Source organism: Narcine bancroftii, chromosome 4 (assembly GCF_036971445.1).
Source record: "Narcine bancroftii isolate sNarBan1 chromosome 4, sNarBan1.hap1, whole genome shotgun sequence".
NCBI lineage: Eukaryota > Metazoa > Chordata > Chondrichthyes > Torpediniformes > Narcinidae > Narcine > Narcine bancroftii.
The window spans coordinates 48,781,504-48,801,470 of record NC_091472.1 but is presented as its reverse complement, the minus strand read 5'-3'; the positions used below and the strand labels follow the sequence as shown (position 1 = coordinate 48,801,470).

General features: G+C 38.8%; 1 protein-coding gene and 1 long non-coding RNA gene across 5 annotated transcripts in view; one reads left to right on the top strand and one right to left on the bottom strand.

Moving 5' to 3' along the window:
- LOC138760545 (uncharacterized) overlaps positions 1-16,402 on the top strand; it is a 34,937-nt gene extending 18,535 nt beyond the window's left edge. Inside the window, exons 2-5 of one of the 2 annotated variants that reach the window (XR_011355690.1) lie at positions 9,156-9,304; positions 13,099-13,146; positions 14,403-14,513; positions 16,281-16,402. This is a non-coding gene — a long non-coding RNA (uncharacterized lncRNA). Of the gene's footprint in view, positions 1-9,155; positions 9,305-13,098; positions 13,147-14,402; positions 14,566-16,280 lie in introns of both variants that reach the window. The other variant, XR_011355691.1, reaches the window with a different exon arrangement.
- The window catches only part of eprs1 (glutamyl-prolyl-tRNA synthetase 1), a 79,132-nt gene that overhangs the window by 6,393 nt on the left and 52,772 nt on the right, over positions 1-19,967 (bottom strand). For all 3 annotated transcript variants that reach the window (XM_069931227.1, XM_069931229.1, XM_069931228.1), the window contains 10 exons: positions 19,465-19,695; positions 17,741-17,982; positions 16,236-16,287; positions 14,975-15,184; positions 14,764-14,836; positions 13,631-13,710; positions 7,860-7,961; positions 5,287-5,442; positions 3,198-3,395; positions 1,787-1,960 (listed from right to left, as the gene is read on the bottom strand). In XM_069931227.1, coding sequence (XP_069787328.1) covers positions 1,787-1,960; positions 3,198-3,395; positions 5,287-5,442; positions 7,860-7,961; positions 13,631-13,710; positions 14,764-14,836; positions 14,975-15,184; positions 16,236-16,287; positions 17,741-17,982; positions 19,465-19,695 — 1,518 coding nt within the window. The remainder of the gene's footprint in view (positions 1-1,786; positions 1,961-3,197; positions 3,396-5,286; positions 5,443-7,859; positions 7,962-13,630; positions 13,711-14,763; positions 14,837-14,974; positions 15,185-16,235; positions 16,288-17,740; positions 17,983-19,464; positions 19,696-19,967) is intronic.

The following is a 19,967-nucleotide window of genomic DNA, read 5'->3' as shown; positions in this document are numbered from 1 at the left end:
ATAATTGTACTGGACAAGCTACTAGTAACATTGAAGCAGGTGGACATTTAAATCCTGGGCAAAAATATAAAAGCTGCACAACAAATAGCTTATGGTCTGAATTCAGTTCTGTGGGTGGCTTGATGAGGCCTACCTCAGAATAAATGACTGATCCTACTTATAGCATAGGTTAGAAGTTCAGATTAAAAGATTTTTTTTCTTGATGGTGGCAGAATACAACTCTGGCCATCCTTTATCGTGGCAGCTTGTTCATCAAATCACCCTTTGATTATCCAAGTTTTACACAGCTTTGACAGCCTACTCGATAACAGCCCAGGCTAACAGGCTGATAATAAATTTTGAATGTCTATTCAACACTTAAAAAAATAGTAGAAAAATGCTTAAAAATTCACTGAAGTAAACTTCTAAACTCCAATCCAAAATAAGCAAATTACCTTAAATTTACCTCTCTTCCCCCCTCAGTCATTTAGACAGAGTTGTACAGCAAGGAAAATGCACTTCAAACCTTTTTGTATAACTGACAAACTTGTCATTCTGGGGTGGTACCAGGTTCTGGGTCAAGCCTACATTTCGTCCATGTCCTTCTAAACCCCTCCTGTCCATAAATATCTTTTGAATGGCAAAACAGTGCTCACCTCCAGTTTTGTCAAGCAACTCATTTCCGATATATCATACAAAGTAAAAAAGTTGCCCCTCATGTCCCTCTTAAATTTCTACAACCCCCCCACCCAAATCCTTAAATCTATGCCCTCAATTTCTTGAATCATCTACCCTGGGGAAAAAGAATATGAGCTTTTACTTTAAATCTCTCCAAGGTCACCTCTCAGCCTCCTACACCATGGAATAAGGACCCAGTATATCCAACTTACACCTAGAACTCAAGCTCTCATCATGAGATGCATTCCTTCCAATTAATGTGCTTCCTATAAATGAACAACAGGAACTGCTCACTATACTCCAAGTGTGGTCTCACCAATGCCTTATACATGCAAATCATAAGTCCCAATCTTGCACTCAATAATCCATCCAATGAAGGCAAGTATGACAAACACCCTCACCATCCTGTCCCTTGAATTCCCACAATGCACTTGTACCCCTAATTCCTGTGTTCTACCACACTCCACAGACCTTTTACATTTACCTTGCAAATCTTACCCTGGTTTGACTTCCCCAAGTGCCACACCTTACATTTGTCAGAGGTAAATTCTATTTGCCACTCTTTGGATATCATCCCCACTGATCTAGATCCTGCTGTAAATATAGAAGCCTTCCTCAATGTCTACATTTCTGCTTCACTAAAATGAAAGGCATTGTTGGTTCAGTGGGCCAATTGAAAACTGGAGCGCTGACCCTGATGCTCGATGATAAAAGGAGTCCACATCACATCACAACCAAACTAAGTGGCAAAGACCTCGAACAATTCAGGGTTTTCCCATTCAGGTTCCACAATCTAACAGCTCAGATTGCTCATCTGGCCACTCCCAAAGAAAAAGGAGTCTACAATGCAGGAAGATTCTAATTGCAAAAAAATAAAACAACAAAAGCAATGGTCTTTGGATGAATTAAAACCAATGCACATTCAGTTTCAAGGATAACAACCAATTTCCTTGTCTTGACAGTTGGCTGTTTCTACACCAGCAATTATGGGAACTTTAAATCATTAAGAGTGGTAACTCAAGTCCTCAATAATAATAATAACAATTTATAGATGTGAATTCAGAGTGATTTCAGAAATAAAACCTAAAAAAAAATCTTGCATTTAAAATTAAACAACTTATCCACTTGCTTTCAATTCCCAATGATTGAACTTCCAGCCAGGCGAATAGTTATCCCTCAAGTCAGTTCGAGCACGGATTCCAACGTTAGTACATCGGTCAAAATATTGATTGCACTTGTCTAATAAAGATTCTTTGTCCTCTTCGGAGAGAGTGTTAGTGATCCCACAAGGTATTATTATAACCTGCAAAAATTATGAACAAAATCAATTTTGTAAATTCAGTATTCTTAAAGGTTCACTTGCAATCCCTTGATTAATATACTCGTCAGCACATTAATCTCTGAAAATAATTTAGACGAGTTTCCACCAAACTCACATTCCACCTTAAGCAATCCCTTACTAATCACAGAGCACCTACGGCATAGGGATTGCTTAAGGTGGAATGTGAGTGGAAAGAGAAAGGTTTGAAAACCACTGTTTTGATCATACCTATATTTATATGCACGGTTTCATAACTCCAAAGGAAATGGGCCAAATACTATTTTTCTCAAGCAAAATATTTCAGTAATAATTGGGTCTAAAGCAATGGTTCTCAATCTTCCCAGTTTGAAAACCATTGTTTAGACATACAGCACAGTAACAGGCCCATGTGCAGTGCTATCCAAATACTCCAATTAGCCGACAATATCCCCCACCCTGTAAGTTTTTGTTCTTTTATATTATTTGTACTGATGTTTACATTATGCACAATTGCATGGTTCAGTTATACAATGTTTTGTGAAATTCAAGAGAAGAAAAAAAAACAAACCTTATAATTCAAAGCCCCTACCACTAAGCAAGGTTATAAGCTAACACTTAGGAATCAAGTGACAACAACCTGGAGTTGAACAGCACAGCACCAAAGCTTCAGAACAACCCTAATTCTTTAGGTTATGATAATAGTCCATAAATGAGCCCCATGTCTTTTGGAAGTTAAAATTTGACTCTTTAATGGCATGTCTAATTTAAACTTAAACAAGACATTATATAACTTAACCAGTCTGTACGTGTAAGTGGAATATTGTCTTTCCATTTAATCAAAATTACAGTGTTTTTGAAAGGTGGGAAGAAACCAGTGCACCCAGTGGAAACACAGGCAGATACGGGGAGAACATACAAACTCCTTGCAGTCAGCACCAGGTTCAAACCCGGGTCGCTGCATATGACCATTACCTAAGCCTAGAATGAGGTCATACAATAGTTCATTCCAACTTAAAAACTGATTTACTCATGTGTACATGTTAACCAATTATTCATAAGCAACGTGATGGGAAATCTGCTGTCACAATGTAAACAAAATGAAACCCGATTGCTGCATTACTTTAGCTTACTTTCCTATTCAAGAAAGTCTTCAAATTTATAATAAAATTCAGTTCCAATTCCTGATTGAATATTCAATTAACCCAAATCCATTCACCACCCAACTCCTCACAAAACATACCTGAACGCAAGCAACTCTCGGGGGTAAGATCAATCCCTGGTTATCACCATGGACCATGGTCATGACTCCAATTGTTCTGGTTGTAATTCCCCAGGAGTTTTGAAATGCATATTGTTTCTCTCCAGGTTTCTTTGGATCCTCAAAAACAATCTCAAACATCTTTGAAAAATTCTGTCCCAGGTGGTGTGAAGTAGCACCCTAAAATTTCAAGACTATACATCAATTGCTGATTTCAGATTTATTGTCAGAGTACATACATGACATCACATACAACCTCGAGATTCTTTTCCCTTCAGGCAAGGCAGAATTACCACTTATTAGTAGTGCAAACAAAGTGTTTTAGCGCCAGGCAAAATGCATCTTAAAAGAAATTTTAAAACACTTTATTCTGTATTTGCTTTCAGTTAGCCACCTGAAAAGAGATCAAAATTGGGAAAAAGATCTTTATCTGAAATTAGATACTCAAGACTAAAAATATTTTTGTTTGCACAAAAAACAGGCAGCGCTGCTGACAATGCAGCCGCTTGTGCAGACCCAAGGAGAGCAGGGAGTGGAGACAAAGACCTCTCCCATGGGGTCCTACTACCCAGTCCTGCTACCGATGGCTCCGCACAGGCTCTAAACGGCCCATGGAAGAAGCCAATGGTATTTTATTCTAAAATTCTGCAACACAGTGTCTGGGGTCAAGACGGCTGCTGCCAGCACAGGCACAGCCTTGAGAGGTTGCAAACTCTGAGGAAGCAGAGTACTGGCGCAGGGCACTAGAAAATGGGGAGGACACCCACCATTTGAGGAGAAGCAGAGGAGACGACCCTACAGGACAGTGACCGTTGAGGTGGACCAGTGAGGGGCTCGGAGACTGAAGAACATGCAGGTGGCGAACTGTTTTCAACTCGAGGGGAGGAACCCAGCTGCGGGCACTTGTGGTCAAAGGATTCACACCAGGCTGTGGACTGCTGGATGTTGTTTGGAGAGTGGCTGAAGGTATAGCAGGCATCATAACCAGGATGCAAGAGAGTGCCAAGGGCGCGAAGGGGTCCCAAGGGGCATCGGTGCTGAAGATTCCTGATTGTGTCGGAGGTTTACATCTGGAGATTGGGTTGCCAATGGTTGGGAATGAAGTCTGTGCTGCTGTAGAAGCCATGGGAATGAATCCACGGAGACTCTGATTCAGAAGGGATGCTCTTTTGCTTCTCTTTCTCTAACTGCAAGGGACACCCGGTAATTTCTGCTGATAGCTAATCTTTGACTTTCAGCAGACTGAATGCTTCCTATAGAAGCTACATGACCTGTTGAGTTCTTTTGTGTACGACATGCTTTATATTCAAGCTGCTCAATAATTCAGGCTAAAACAACGAGAAGATAGTCGAACTCAGCAGGTCAAGCAGCATCCATAGAAAGTCCACATTTTAGTTTGGAAATTCTTTCTGAGAATTTGAATATTGAACTCTAACTACAGTATATGCTCAGTGATCAGACATTCAAAAGGAATGGGGTATGGGTGGTTACCAATGGCCAATTTTAGGACCAACAATTACTGTTGATAACAAACTGGATTCTTCACAAACTTTTAAATAATTGAGAAGCCAAATGTTATTTTCTTACTATTTTAAATAACAATGTTTTACACTGCCATTTTAGATCAGGACCAAGCAGTATTAAAGTAGAATACAGCAAAAGTAAATCAAACAAATTATGTTACTATCATATGAAGTGCCGTGAAGTGCCAAATCTTCAAAGAGAATGTAAGAATATTGGTAATAACCTGTTTGAGTGCTTGCTAAAAAAACTCATCTCACTATATTGGCTATAATGTGGCAAATGAATTTAAACAATGTTATAAAGAGCACAATTTACTGAGTATAGAGTAACAATGAAAAGAATGATCAATTAGCACCAAGCAACATGATGCAACTCAGAACTGATCAAAATGGCAGTGTTGCTGTTGGTGTGCATCCATGAGGAGCAGAGACACAGCGCTCCCATGCAAAAATGTAAATGAAGTAAAAATGTCTCTATACACTTATTTTGCACACTTGAAAATCTCATGAAACTGGCAAATACCCCACAGTTTACTGCATGTACATACCTGGATGGCTCTTCCACTAGCTGATACAAAGGCCTCCACTGTAGTTGTATAGTCACCACCTGCAAACTTTTCTTTTTCAGTTTTTTTTCCTTTCACTACTGGGACTGCAAGCAATTCCTCATGCACTCTTGCATAGAGTTCCAGAATTTGCAATACCTATAATAGTAAATATCAAAAGGACAATATGCAACTGCAAAGAATGATAATACAGGATGCTCCATAATTTGTAAATCAGAAAGCATTTGCAAATAAAGACAAATTGGTATTTTAGCATTCACCTTTAGGTGGCAATGTCTATGCAGTGACTAAAGTTTTGTAAATGCTGATCATTGCTCAATTCAATATGATGGAACAGAACAGCAAAAAAACAGCACAAAAGTGTTAAGTTGACAAGTTAGCGTGACTCCCCACTGTTGGTCTGTAATGGAGGATTTAGATCAGCTTATGCAAGAAGGGATGCAGTTGCATTAGAAGACATAATCTAAATTCCACCATGGGGCCCAGGGCAGTTGAATCAGAAGACATAATCTAATTTACACCATGAGGCCCAGATGCATATGAATCAGTAGACATTATCTAATTTCCATCATGAGGCCCAGAGATGCAGTTGCCTTTTGTTGGTCGCAGACTGTCAGGAGTCCTTGACGATAATTAAATCATTTATTCAAAGAGATAAGCTATGAGTAAACAATTTTTTGGGTAATATAAGCCATGGTTCCACTGCTGAAGTGGAGACTCTCTGAGGGGTGGAAATGTCTCTCAGCAAGAACTTCTAGAGTCCAGCTAACGTCGTGGTCGGGGGAGATGGAGAAGCTGCTACCGGTGCCCAGACAACCTACTACAAATGTGCGGTCGTTGCCTCGCTTCGGCAGTTGGGACCAGTCCAGGCGTTGATAAGTATAATTGGGAAGGGCTTGCATATTGTAGTTTGAAATCAGCTTTTGAATTTGTATAAACTGAACTGCTCTCGGTGTGGGTGTCTATTTTCTTTCGGTAGCTCAAACACTGTGACCAATCTAAAACGAACAAAGTGAGAGGTACAAGTTTACCCAGGATATGGTCTAAAGCAACCATTTTCAATTTTTTTATTGGTTACAGCCCCCTGCTCAAAATTTATGGGCCTTCTTCCTGAAGCAGTCAGGTTTGGTTGGTTTCTTCCATACTTCTCTCCTACTGACCACATAAAAATAAAAGAAAATAAATCTTTTATGTTTTCAGTACGTGCCCCCACCCTTAAATGTGCTGCGGCCATCATCGAGAATAGCTGATTTCAAAAGTAATTAGTCAAAACACAGAAATGCTGGAGGAACTTAGCCGCTCTCACAGCATCCATAGGAGGTAAAGATATATGACCGACATTTCTGGCCTGAGCCCTTCATCAATGCCTTTTCACTCATACCTTGAGAAAGGGCTCAGGCCTGAAATGTTGGTAACATATTTTGCTTCTTATAGACACTGCAAGACCAGCCGAATTCCTCCAGCATTTTTGTGTTTTGACAACAGAGTCTGCAGACTTTTGTGTTTCATTTCCAGGGTAATTAGTAAATAGCAGATTCCTACAATGACAAACCAAAAGTGAAATATAGCTCCACCATGTGGCCATCAGTAGCAACTAATTTGCTTTTCCTTCATCATGGTCCAAATCCCAAACTGTCAAGTAGAAACATCTCCTACAGTTATACCATAAAACAATTATCCACATAAACAATAGCAAGCCAAAAAACTTGGTAATGACCAATGCTCAACTGTGATAAATTTATTTTCTCATTTACTGGAAGTGCAAAAAAAAATTGCATCACTGCTGGAACTACTGTAATGGCAGTGCTGCGTGGACCCGTGGAGTCCAACTCTCCAGCTCTACTGCCATCGGTTCTGTACAGGCTTTAAATGGCCTGTTAAAGGAGCCAACAGTGGTTTATTTTAAAATCCCACAACCACGGGGTCTGGCCCAAGATGGCAGAGCCTACGATCAGCAGTGGCCATGAAGGGTTGCAGACTCCTGGGAAGCAGAGGACTGGCGCAGGGTACCAGAAAAGAGAAGAAGCAGAGGAGATAACCCATGGGACGGTGACCATGATGGCGATACACTGAGTGGCTCCGAGGCTGAAGAACTCACAGGCGCCGAGCTGTTGGTGACTCGAGGCAAGGATGCAGGCAACTGCAGTCAAGAGACTCACACTATACTACAGACCGCTGGAGACTGGCTGAAGGGGTACCCAATATAGAAACAGATGTGAGAGATGGCGAGGGCGCTGGAGGCTTCCTGATCATGTCAGAGATGCACATCTGTAGCTCACGCTGCCAATGGTTTAGACTGAAGTCTGTTTGGCTGCAGGAGCACTGGAGGGAAATCCATGGACTCTCAGTGACTGAGGGAAACCTCTTTTGGTTCCCTTTCTATGACTGCAATTTCTACTGAGAGCATATCTTTGTCTGCCTTACAGTAGATAAAAGGAAATTTTGTGTAATATCACATTTTCTGTTTTAATACATGACAATAAAATCATCTTGAATTTTGAAGTTATTTGAAATAATGATCGTTAAGATTGGCAAACACCAATCCTGTATCTTACCTCTTCTGCAGCTTCCTCACGAGTGGCAAAAGCTGTATGCCCTTCCTGCCATAAGAACTCACGAGTGCGTATAAATGGCTGTGGGTGTTTAAATTCCCAGCGCTGCAGAGAAAATGAAATCAAACAATTATGACTTTTATGACCAAGTTCAACTTCAACATTGCATAATACACCAATATATAATTTTAAATATGTACAAATATTTTGAGATGATTTTCTGGGTTACAAGATACTGTTCATCAATATCACAGCCTACAGGATGAAGCTATTTCCCACCCTGATAGATCAATAATAAATTACTGAAAAAGAAGAGAATACTGGAAGCATTTATATATATTTACAGCAGAGAACAAAAAAGCACTGAGAGAAGAATAAAAAAGCAAGCAAAGCAGAAGGGAGCAAGTTCTTAAAAGGTGAAGTACTGTAGTAGAGTGTTCAAGATTGGAATGTAAAAGAACAGCCAAGATAGCTGGAGGCTTTGTCATCAACAGTTGGAAATGCAAAAGCAAAGCAAGAAACCTTTTCCTAAAATTCAGATGGATTTATGAAAGACAAAAGGGCTTGGCAAAATTTGTATTGTTGGGACTAAGATTTGAACCCCCTCATTTTCTTATGACTGTTTTGGAAGGATTATTAAACTTTTTTTCTTTAAACAATAATGCATGGAACAGGAGCAGGGCAGCCAGTCCTTCAATCACCTTTCACTTTTCTATAAGATCATGGCAAATCCATTCTTCGCCTCAACATCACTTTAATGCATTTTCTCCAAACCCTTTGGCTTCTTTATGGTTTAAAATCTGTAAATTTCTTCCTTGAAACATTTAAAATTGTTATAGCCTTACAGATCTCAGGATCACACGATCAAGAAATTCCTCTTCATCTCAATCATAAATTGGGGGGGAGGGGAATACATTATTCTGAATGCATGTCCACTAATTCAACATGCCCCTACTAAAGAAAACATTCTCTCAGCATCCACCCTCTCAATCTCCTTACAAATGTCAATAAATCGTATCCAATTCTTCTAAACTCCAATGATTGCAGGCCTAACCTGCTTACCCTTTCTTCACACATCAACCTATTCATTCCAAGAAAGCAAGCCTTTGCTTGCAATACGGAGACCAAAACTCTCCAGATCTCATGAGTGTCTTATAAAATTACACTACATTTTCTTAACTTTATACACTACATTTTCTTAATTTTATACACTACATTTTATTAATGTTGTACTTCAAACTCCTAATTTAAAAAAAAAACCCATCCTCTTAATTGCTTGAACCTTTTGTATTTCTCCAGAGGGAAATTGGCTGGCCAACAGTTTGCAGAAAGTATTAAGGTTTCATGATATGTTCCAAGGGAAAGTTGGATTTGACCAGTACAAGGGAAGATTGAAGAAGAAAAACGAGTGCTCTCTACAGGGGGTGGGGAGAGAAAAATCTTTTAAGGCAAGTTTGACTTGTTATGCCTGAAAAACAAAAGACCAAAAGTAGATCTTTGCATGTTGAAGGTGAAAATGTATGTTAAAGAGGAGAGAATCATAGGTCATCTTTGCATTCCATGATAAACAAAATGATGTGCTTTTCCTGACCTGGTCAAAGGAATAAAATTGGCAAAATGTTCAGTTCCCTTTGAAAAGGTAACACTACAGACAACTTGCACCAAGCACTTTGAAAAATAGAAAATAGGTAAAAAAGAGTTGAGAAAATTTGTAATCTGTAATGTTTTTGACAAGGCAGGTTATTTCATGTACCGTATTGCAAGTACTGTATTTGATGACCCACTCCCCCCCCAAAAATGGCTCAAAAAAAAAAAAATCATCCCCGGGTCTTGTATGCCAAGTTGGGATATCTGGTAGAATAATGTTTACCCAGATGCCATAGACGACCAGTACTTTTACCTAGCCTGACTCCATAATAATGTAACATTATTTACTCAAATATTATCAATACCACTATAGTATAATTTTTTAAATTATTGTAAAAAATTAAAGCTGTATGTTCCAAGATGAATATCCAACTCTAAAAAAAATTAAGCAGTAACCATTTGAGCTACTGCCTATTTATGTCATACCTGTCACGTATCTAAATGTGTCTTAGGTTTTACAAGGAACTGGAAATTAGGATGATAATGGTAAGTAATGCCGACAGTGGTCATCGTCGCTACATGGCTCACAACCATCACCACCATCTATCGTGCACGGAAAATTCCCAGTCATGCTCACAAGCTGTTGCCATTTTGTGTCTTTGGTGTTTAATCACAATAAGGGCATCTTAGTACCATGAATATTACTCATGTTAATACTCATAACATCCACGGAAATACAAACACTGTGCTAGCAGTGGAAGATTTTACCCTCAAGATGGCCACAGGAGGAAGGCGCTTAAGCTAAACAAACTAAAAGTGGTAAATTATGCTAAGGAGCATAATAGAGTGGCAGTAAGAGCTTTTGGGGCACTGCCTATACCAAAAATGACACGAGAATGGAGAAAGCAAGAACAACAGCTACAGACTGCTAAAAAAGGTAAATGAAACCTTTATTGTCTAGCCCCACGTTGGCCAGAACTTGAGGAAGAGTTTTAAAAACTGGGTGATAAAGAGAGGAATTCAGGGACATGTGTTTCTACCAAAATGATCATTAATGAGGCAGATTAGGAGAAGAACAAGGTAATCAGGGTTTTAAAGGAACACAAGGTTGGTGTTACTGGTTCATGGAAAGGCAAGGCTTATTAATGTGCACAAAACTATCCAGTGCACAGGAAAATGCCAGCAGATTATGAAGGCAACAGGAAGAGTGAAACATCACTTCATTCCACAGGTGTACGAGTGGGGTGAAGCAATCTTGGGAAAATGCAAGAACTGAAATTATTGTGAAGGCTTTTATTTCTACTGGTAGTTTGTTTTTACAAAATGTTTTCTGCTCTAGCTAAGCTGATTTGTTTTCTCATGAATTACAGCGGTATTATATTTAAAATATTTTTCCTGTTCTAGTTGCATGTTTTATACAATTTTTTTCTGATTTACTGTAGCTACACATTTCAATAACATTAAATGCTTACCCACAAATACACAAAAAATCTTAATATTTCCTGGTCAGAGGGAGGGAAAGGGTCTTATATGCCATCAAATACTCTTGCATTTTCCAGAATTCTGCCAAATTAAGGAAAGAAACCAGAAGTCCCTCAACACCTACCACCAAATCAGATCCACAATCAATGTATTGCAGCAAATCAACATTAAATAGTACACTCTGATAAATATACAGGGTCACAGCTATAATAGTCGGAAAAATGAAATCATAGCAATGTTAAATATTTGAGTTTTCCCCAGAGTCCAACAAATATAAAAGAGCTATTATAATTATAAAATATAAATGATTTCAGATTTATTGTCAGGGTACATGCATGACATCACATACAACCCTGAGATTCTTTTTCCTGTGGTCGAGGCATAATTACACAGCGTATATCGAGAAACAAATAAAGAACTGTAAACAGATAAACAAATGTAAACAAATTGTGCAATACAGAGAGAATGAAGAAAAACAAAGTGCATGAATACTTAAATGAGCCCCTAATTGAGTTTGTTGTTGAGGAGTCTGGTGGTAGAGGGGTAGCAGCTGTTCCTGAACCCGGTGGTACGAATCTTGTGGCACCCATACCTCTTTCCTGATGGCAGCAGCGAGAATAGAGTGCATGCTGGATGGTGTGGATCCTTGATGATTGCTGCTGCACTCCAACAGCAATGTTCCCTGTAGATGTTCGATAGCGGGGAGGATTTTGCCTGTGATATCCAAGGCGGTGTCCACTACCTTCTGGACAGCTTTACACACTCAGGGTCTTCGTGGCATACTTTCCACCACATATCTGTAGAAATTTACTAGGATTTCAAATCTCCACAAACTCCTGAGGAAGTAGACCCACTGACGTGCTTTCTTCATGATGCCATTGGTGTGTTGGGTCCAGGAAAGATCCTCTGAGATAGTGACTCCCAAGAACTTAAATTTGCTCACCCTCTCCACCTCTGATAATCCAATGATCACTGGATTGTCTACCTCTGGCTTTCCCTTCCCGTAGTCAACAATCAGCTCCTTAGCTTTGGTGACAGAGTGCGAGGTTGTTGTTGGTGCAAAATTCAGCCAAGTTTTCAATCTCCCTCCTGAATGATGAGACTCATCACCTTTCTTGATGCAATTCACTAGCTTGGGATCATCAGCAAATTTGTAGATGGTGTTACTGTCGTACTGAGCTACACAGTTGTAGGTGTAAAAATGAGTAGAGCACGGGGCTGTGGTGTACTGGTAATGATGTAGATTGTGGAGGAGATGCTTTTTCCAATCCTCACTGATTGTGGTCTGGAGCTGAGTAGATCCAATTACACAACAGTAGGGTGTTGAGTCCCAGGTCTTGGAGTTTGATCATTTTTGTGGGGATGATGGGGTTAAATGTCGAACTGTAGTCGATAAAGAGCATCCTTATGTACTTACTGTCCAGGTATTCCAGAGGTTTGTATAGAGCCACTGAGATGGCATCCACCCTAGTCCTGTTGCTACAATAGGCGAATTGGAATGTGTCCATGTCACTGCTCAGATAGGAGCCGATATGCTTCAACACCAGCCTTACAAAACACTTCACCGCTGATGTTAAGTCTACTGGTTGATAGTCATTAAAGTAGGCTACTACGCTCTTCTAGGGCACCGATATGATTGATGCCTGTTTGAAACACACCCTGCCAGAGTGAGATGTTGAAGATATCCATGAATTTATTGGCAAGTTAGTCAGCACAGATTTTTAAACACTCGGCTATTTAATCGATATCTATACTCCATCTGATTGAGCACGTTGAGTTAAAAGCAAGCTTCATCCACCCTTCACTGCTGTCCGCTCACAGAAAAAAAATCCCAGAAGAGGCTACTTTGCCTAGTTGCTAGGCAATATGGCCCCATTAACCCACTTGATCGGATGACCCAAGCTCACATAATCTTGGGCTCAGATATTTCCAGATATCCGCCCTGCTAGCTTCTCTGCAGAGGTATACAATCAGTTCTAAAAAAGGAATTTTCATGATATTCTTCACACAGATGCTGCTTGAAGCCAATTTTTTTTTAAATTCTTAGTGGAAGCAGATTATGTTTTACTCTTTCTGGATGGAAAAAAGGAATTACTTTATGAAGAGATCAAGTGGTGCATTGCACAAATCCCCAAGATTATTCAAATAGGCATAATTATTTCTCATTTTACAGATTTAAACCTGATGGAGTTCTCTGAAGCAGAGCCACAGCCAGCTCCAAGTAAGTGAGCAAAATTTCGAGAATGCAACAAATGCTCCAATGTGTCAGCTTCAAACAAGATTAAACACAAAATAAAACTAAAATAGAAACAAACACCTTAAAGCTTAAAAATTACAGAACAGCTTCTAAATTTTAAATAAGAACAAAAATATTGTCACTTAAAATCCTTGAAGGAACTGCTTAATTCAAAGGCCTTTTTATTGAGAGCAGGGGAAAGAAGTGATATCAAAATGATTGTCAAGCAAGATTAAAACAAGTTCCTACAATTGTAGTTTGATAGCAGAAATGCAATAGCTTTATTTCAATGCACTTCTATTTTGTATCACAACGCATTCTCAAGGCTATGAAAGATTTCAATTAGTTACTATTAGATGGAGAAGTGTGCCCAATTTTGCCATGACTTCTTTCTAATGTTGGTTAATTTCCAATGGACACACTAGCTTTTGTGCAGTGAACTTGGTATGAAACAAAAATAAATACTTACCACCACGTTGCACCATTGATTGAGCTTGATTGGTAAATCACGATGTGATTGAACCCATTTGGCATAAGCTGGGTACATGACTAACAAAATGAACACAAAACATAATTAGGTCTCATTGACACAAATAGATCTGCTTCACAGGATAATTATTTGCATTTTTGTTTTTTTATTAATTTCATAATGCTACTGTTAAGGTTGAGAGGTTGTCGTTCACAGATCAAAGCTTTTATAAGAGCAAAAAGTGTTGATGACATTCTAAGGATATCAACAAAATTAAGAGATGCCTTCAGAAAAACACAATTTCAATTATTTTGCGAAATTTCTAATTGGGAGTATAAGTTCCACAACTTCATTAAAACCAAACAGAAGTTAGAATACAATACTTAAATTAGAAATAAAAGGTTATCAGGTCTATGGAATGTCCTACTGATAAAAGCAGTAAACATTATTTTAAAAAAGTTATCTCTTTGAAGAAGGAACATTTTAATAAGGGAATATTAATTAATTTGGAAGTTCATTCCAGAGCCAGCAACAATCCATATAGGTGGAAAAAAATTTGCTGGAGAAATTCGCTATGAGTGGGGGAAAAGAATGGTTGACATTTCAAGACTTCTAGGGTCCCAATCAGAAACATCAACAACTCTTTTTTTTCTATTAATATTGCTCAACCCTCAGTTCGTCCAGCAGAATTTTTTTTGCTCCAAATTCAAGCATGTGCAGTCTCTCATGTGTCTCCCTTTAACCTGAATTCTCTGCAATCACTGTCAAACAGGTTGTGAATTCGATTACAGTCTAGTAGATCCTGTGCTTTGTGTGAAGTCTGTAAAAGAACAAGTGAATGTTGCAGAACATGGACCACTTCCTGGAGGGCAAGAGCAGCAAGGTGTGCTCCTGATGTTCAGCTTAATATTCCATCATCAAAATCAAAATTACAGGTCATTTCTCTTATCAGCAAATTGAGAATGCTTGGTTTGCTTAAAATGGATTCTACATTTATCAATAGTACCAATACAATTGGATATTAATCACTAAGACACTTGTAGGCCTTCCAAGATGTTCTCTCATTCACACATTTCTTAAGTCATAGTCTAGCAGTAATAAACTAAATTCCACAAAAATATACTCTTTCTTACCAGTTTCACTGGTTGGTCGAACAGCAATAGGTTCTGCCAGATCAGTTTTTCCTGATTTTGTCACCCAAGCAACCTAATTTAAAAAATAATAATTAATCAAAGAGCAGTCTATTTCATTAGAATGCTGTGTTTTAAATACTATTTCAAATGAAAGAATATTGCGGATCCAGTGAATCAAAACAGATGGATTTGCAAGTACATTTGTTCATACCTCGGGGGCAAAGTCTGCTATATGAGATTTCTCCTTCTCGAGGGCTGCCTGAGACACAAACATGGGAAAGTAGCAGTTTTCCACACCCAGTTTCTTAATTTCACGGTCAAAGAACTCTTTGATGACTTCCCAGATTGCATACGACCATGGACGGAGAACATAACAGCCACTCACATCATAATATTCGATCAGTTCCGATTTTGTAATGACCTGGTTATAGCGAACACAATATATTTTTGAGAAGACAAAAATGTTCCAAACATTGCACATGTAATCGTAAGGATTATTCATTTAACAAAGGCATCACTTATTTGGCAACTCTCCAAGTTTTAGTTTCACCTGCCAGTGGAAGAACCTCCCAACTTTTCTCTCATCTATTTCTTTCTTAATTTTGTATAACTCTACAGGATCCCTCCTTCATTCTTCTAAATGCCAATGAGCATAATCCCAAGCCATTCCATCTCTTCCAAGATAACCCCTCAAAGCCAATACATATTTTCTCAAGATCAGAACTGCACACAATACTCCAGGTGTGACCTCAGTAGTATTCTGTACATTCCAAACACACCTGCTCTTAAATTTGATCCCTCCCATAATGACGGCAAACATTGCAGTTGTCTTCTTGATTACCTGTTGCACATGCAAACTTTTATTGATTCAAGCACAAGTACGCTCTGAACAATATTACATTTCTATTTTTCATTAAATAATGGTTTGATGTACTATTTTTCTTTCTAACATGGGTGACCTGAAATTTACAAATAATGTACTCCATCTGCCAGATCCTTTCCCACTCACTTAACCTTTGTACCTACATCTCTTTGTACAATTTCCTTTTCACCAATCAGTAAAGTCCATCTGATTGAGGAACAATAACATCTATGTTCATCCCAGCTGTAATTACTGTTCACAGGACTTCACTAATGAGCATTCTAAATCAGTTTAATTAATTTCATCTTTGTCCCAGGCAAAGATGCCAGTTCAAACAACAATAAACCTATAGAGTCCGATGATCTACTTCAGGTCATGAGGTCTGGTGTTGAAATGTCACTGCTTGCAAGTAATTTTTCTTGGTGATGACAAAAAAAACATGTGACTGGAAATTTACACACACCTTTTAGCTTATAAATCTTGGAACAATGGCAAAAATATTTTCTAATTTTATCACTTATTTTTCCATTGAGAACTAGATTGAAGAGTGACTTAAAAAAAAATAAAGTAGTCAGTTAAGGATTTCTCATTGAAGTTCAAACAGACTTACTTGTGAATACCACTCTGATAGATTCTCTTCTTTTTTGGCTTCCAGGCCCAATCTATGAAGAGAATTATGATTCAGAAGCAGTAACAATTGAATTCCATTCTTCATGTTTTACATTTCTAGTTTCACATCCCAGAAACATCACAAAATAAACCTGATTTTTCACAAAATGCTAAATTGTGTATTGTGTTTTAAATGCACCTTGAAACTTTTGCAGAATCTAAAATTAAAAAAGGTCTCATGCACATTTTCAAAAATGTTGGCAAAACTTCCAAAGTCAGACAAAATTATATGACACAGTTAGTGTATTATTATACTGGCATTTTATGCAAATATATAAATGAAATCGCAATTAGTTATGTTTTCTAAGACTGCAGGGATCTCAAGAATGTACTGGGTTAGTGTGTAATAATCTTCTTTTAGATTGTGAATCCAGTTGTAACTAAAAAGTTCCATCTCTTCACAAATTCTTAAGGTATATTTAGAGAGTAGCTTTATTTGAGATTTTTACAACATAGAAAGGTGTAATTAAACCAACTGTAATTATGCTTATTATTTTCATTAACTATATAATTAGTCCCATTGCATTTGGATTTTTCCCAGAACTGAACAAACTCTTAGAAGCAATAAATACACAAAATTAATCACAATTTCATGGTAACAAAGTCGATAAAAATGCTTAGTACAGGTACACGATCCTTTATCCAGACATCTAGAATCCAGAAAGCTCCAAAATCCAGCAAGTGGGGAGAGAGGTGGCGGCAGCGTGAGTCGGGCGGGCGAAGGACCGGCAGCGCGAGTCAGGCGGGTGAGTGGATACGGCAGCACAATTCAGGTCGGCTTAAATCTGGTTTTCCGAAATTCAGAACACACTAACCCCCAAGGGTTCCGGATAAAGGATCGTGTACCTGTATTTGGAAGTGCAAGATATAACTGACACTGATGCACAGAAGGCCATGGGTGTAAGTAGGGATGGATGCTTTATTTATTTTAATCAAATCCATTCTATTCCCAACCATTTCTGCTGACATTCAGAAGCAAAGTCTAACACAGATAACCCTCACTTCCATTAGAAACAAAAAGGAATGTTTGATACAATATTTATGAAAGATTACAACAATTAAAAGTTAGTTAAATCTGTCAAAATATCTTAAATTTGAATTTCCCAGTTCCTGTTTTTGTCCAATATGTGCAAAACAGTTTAAAATGCATGCGTGTGTACCCACACAATGCAATGCTTCTGCCAATTTATCAGAACTATAAAAAGGAAAAAAATATTCAAAAGTCCAGTCAGATTATGGACAGATTTAATAAAGTTATGCTCCTGATCTGACCCTTGAGGGTGAAGGGACCTGTTTGGTGGAATTTTCAGATTGGGGGCCAAATGGGAGCACAAATTAGAGAATTTTGATGAAAAAATCCACTCTGTTTCCCACCAAAGTTCTTGTCTAGCAAGTGTCTACACCTAGAAGCACAATTTTAATGCATTTATCTTGAGGTTTACTTACCGGGTCTGCCTCTTTGACTCTTGACTTTCACCAGCGCCTCCATTGTTTGATCCTTGCTCGGGCTCTTTTATGCTTTTGTGTTCCTTTGGTTTTTCAGATTTATTTTGCTTCTCAGATTTGTTTTGTTTCTCTTTTTTATTTTTGTTCCTGTCATCACCACCTGGTTTAAACTCCAATCCTGTTACAGCTCTGTACTGACTCTTCAAATCAAGGAGCAAGGCAACAGCAGCATCTATTCTTTCCTGGAAGAATTGAGAGCACAAAGAATTACTGAGGCAAAAAATGAAACCAAATTTGGATTACACACCAAGTTGCACACAAAGTAACTGATTTCATATTACATTGAACTAAAACATTCAATATAATGCCTCTGTCAGTCATCCGTCCACCCCTCCCAGGTTCACCAACCCCTTCTGGCTCTTAGACAATGCCTCCCACCCTGCCCTCATTATACTCATTATAGGAAGCTAAACCTCCTGGGCCTAAACACCTTCCTCTGTAACTGGATCCTCAACATCCTGACTGGAAGACCTCAGTCAGTCTGGATCAGAAACAGCATGTCCAGCACCATCACAATGAGCATGGGGACATCCCCAGGGCTGCATGCTCAGCCCAATGACTGTGCAGCGAGATACAGTTCTAACCACATCATCAACTTCGCTGACGACACGACCGTGGTGGGGCTCCCAAGCAAGAACGATGAGTGCGCTTTCACAGAGGAGGTACAAATACTAACGGACTGATGCAGAGACAACCACCTACATCTGAACATCAACAAAACAAAGGAGAAGGTGGGTGACTTCAGGAGAACCAGGCAGGGTGTGGGGGCGAAGGGAAAAAATAAAATCATCCTCCGCTGACCATTGACGTCTCCACTGTCAAGGTAGTCAAGAGCACCAAATTCCTTAATTCCTTGGCATGCACCTGGCGGAGAATCTCTCCTGGTCCCCCAACACCTTGACTTCCTGCAGAGGTTAAGGAAACTCCAGCCTCCACCCTCATTACATTCTACAGGGGATGTATTAAGAGCATCCTATGTACTGCATGACCGCCTGGTTCGCCAACTGCAGGTTCCTGCAGCAGATAGTAAAGACTGCTGAGGGGATTATTGGGTCTCTCTCCCTGCCATGATAGACATTTATAATGGCCGCTGTTTCTGGAAAGCCATAAACATTGTGAAGGACTTCGCACACCCCTCCCACAATCTATTCTCTCTCTCCTGCCATCTAGAAAGAGATACCGAAGCATTCAAACCCTCACGACCAGATTGCAAAACAGATTGTTCCCCAAGCAATGAGGCTTCTGAACTCTGGGGACATAGGGCTAGCATATGTTACATGATATTTATGTGATATGTTATTAATAAAAGTTTCTGATGTAATTTAGCCATATAAATAAGCAGCTCCATGGTTCAGTCCAGAGAAACACTCTCATTTTCACTATACACTGCATTGGTAATGGTATGAATGATAAATAAACGTGACTTCACTATCTCTCCTATGCACTTGAAAGGTTCTGTCCAGAAACGTTGACAATTCATTTTCTTCCTCTGATGCTGCTCAACCAGCTGAGTTCCTCCAGCAGATTGTGCTTTGCTCCACATTCCAGATCTGCTGTGTCCCCAGTACAATTCCGACAAAGTATGCCAAAATCTGACATGAAAGAACAGCTCCTTTTTACTCTTTAATATCAAGTTCAATAAATAAATAATCCCACTTTATTACCTTTGGAACTTTCTCTGCTTTAAGTTTGCGCACCACTTCTCCTTGCTTTGCCACCTTGCTGTAGAGTGCACTCTCATCAAGTTCTGAAGCTGCTGTAGAGCAGGTCATAGCTGGAGTTGCCACGTCTGACATTGCAGCAGGTGGCTTCCCTGGTTTGTATTCCTCACCAGTCTTCTCTTTAAATTCCGTTTTTAAGGCTATTAGCGTTTTCACTGCTTCATCTATATGATCCTGAACAACAAAGAAATAATTTAAAAAATAGTAAATAAAATAGAAACACTAATAGAAAGCCAGAAATAGGTATAGGGAGTGATACAAATATACAAGCCGATTGAACCCGTATCTATTATATTTCATTTAAAGTTCAAGTAAAATAACTGCATTACTTGGAGTAAAAATATATTATAAATGACACGAAGAAACCATAAAAGTGAAAGAAATTATTTTTTTTTAAAAAGTACAGCAACTTTCTCTGCCATCAAGTTAGGAGAAGGTCTATTCAC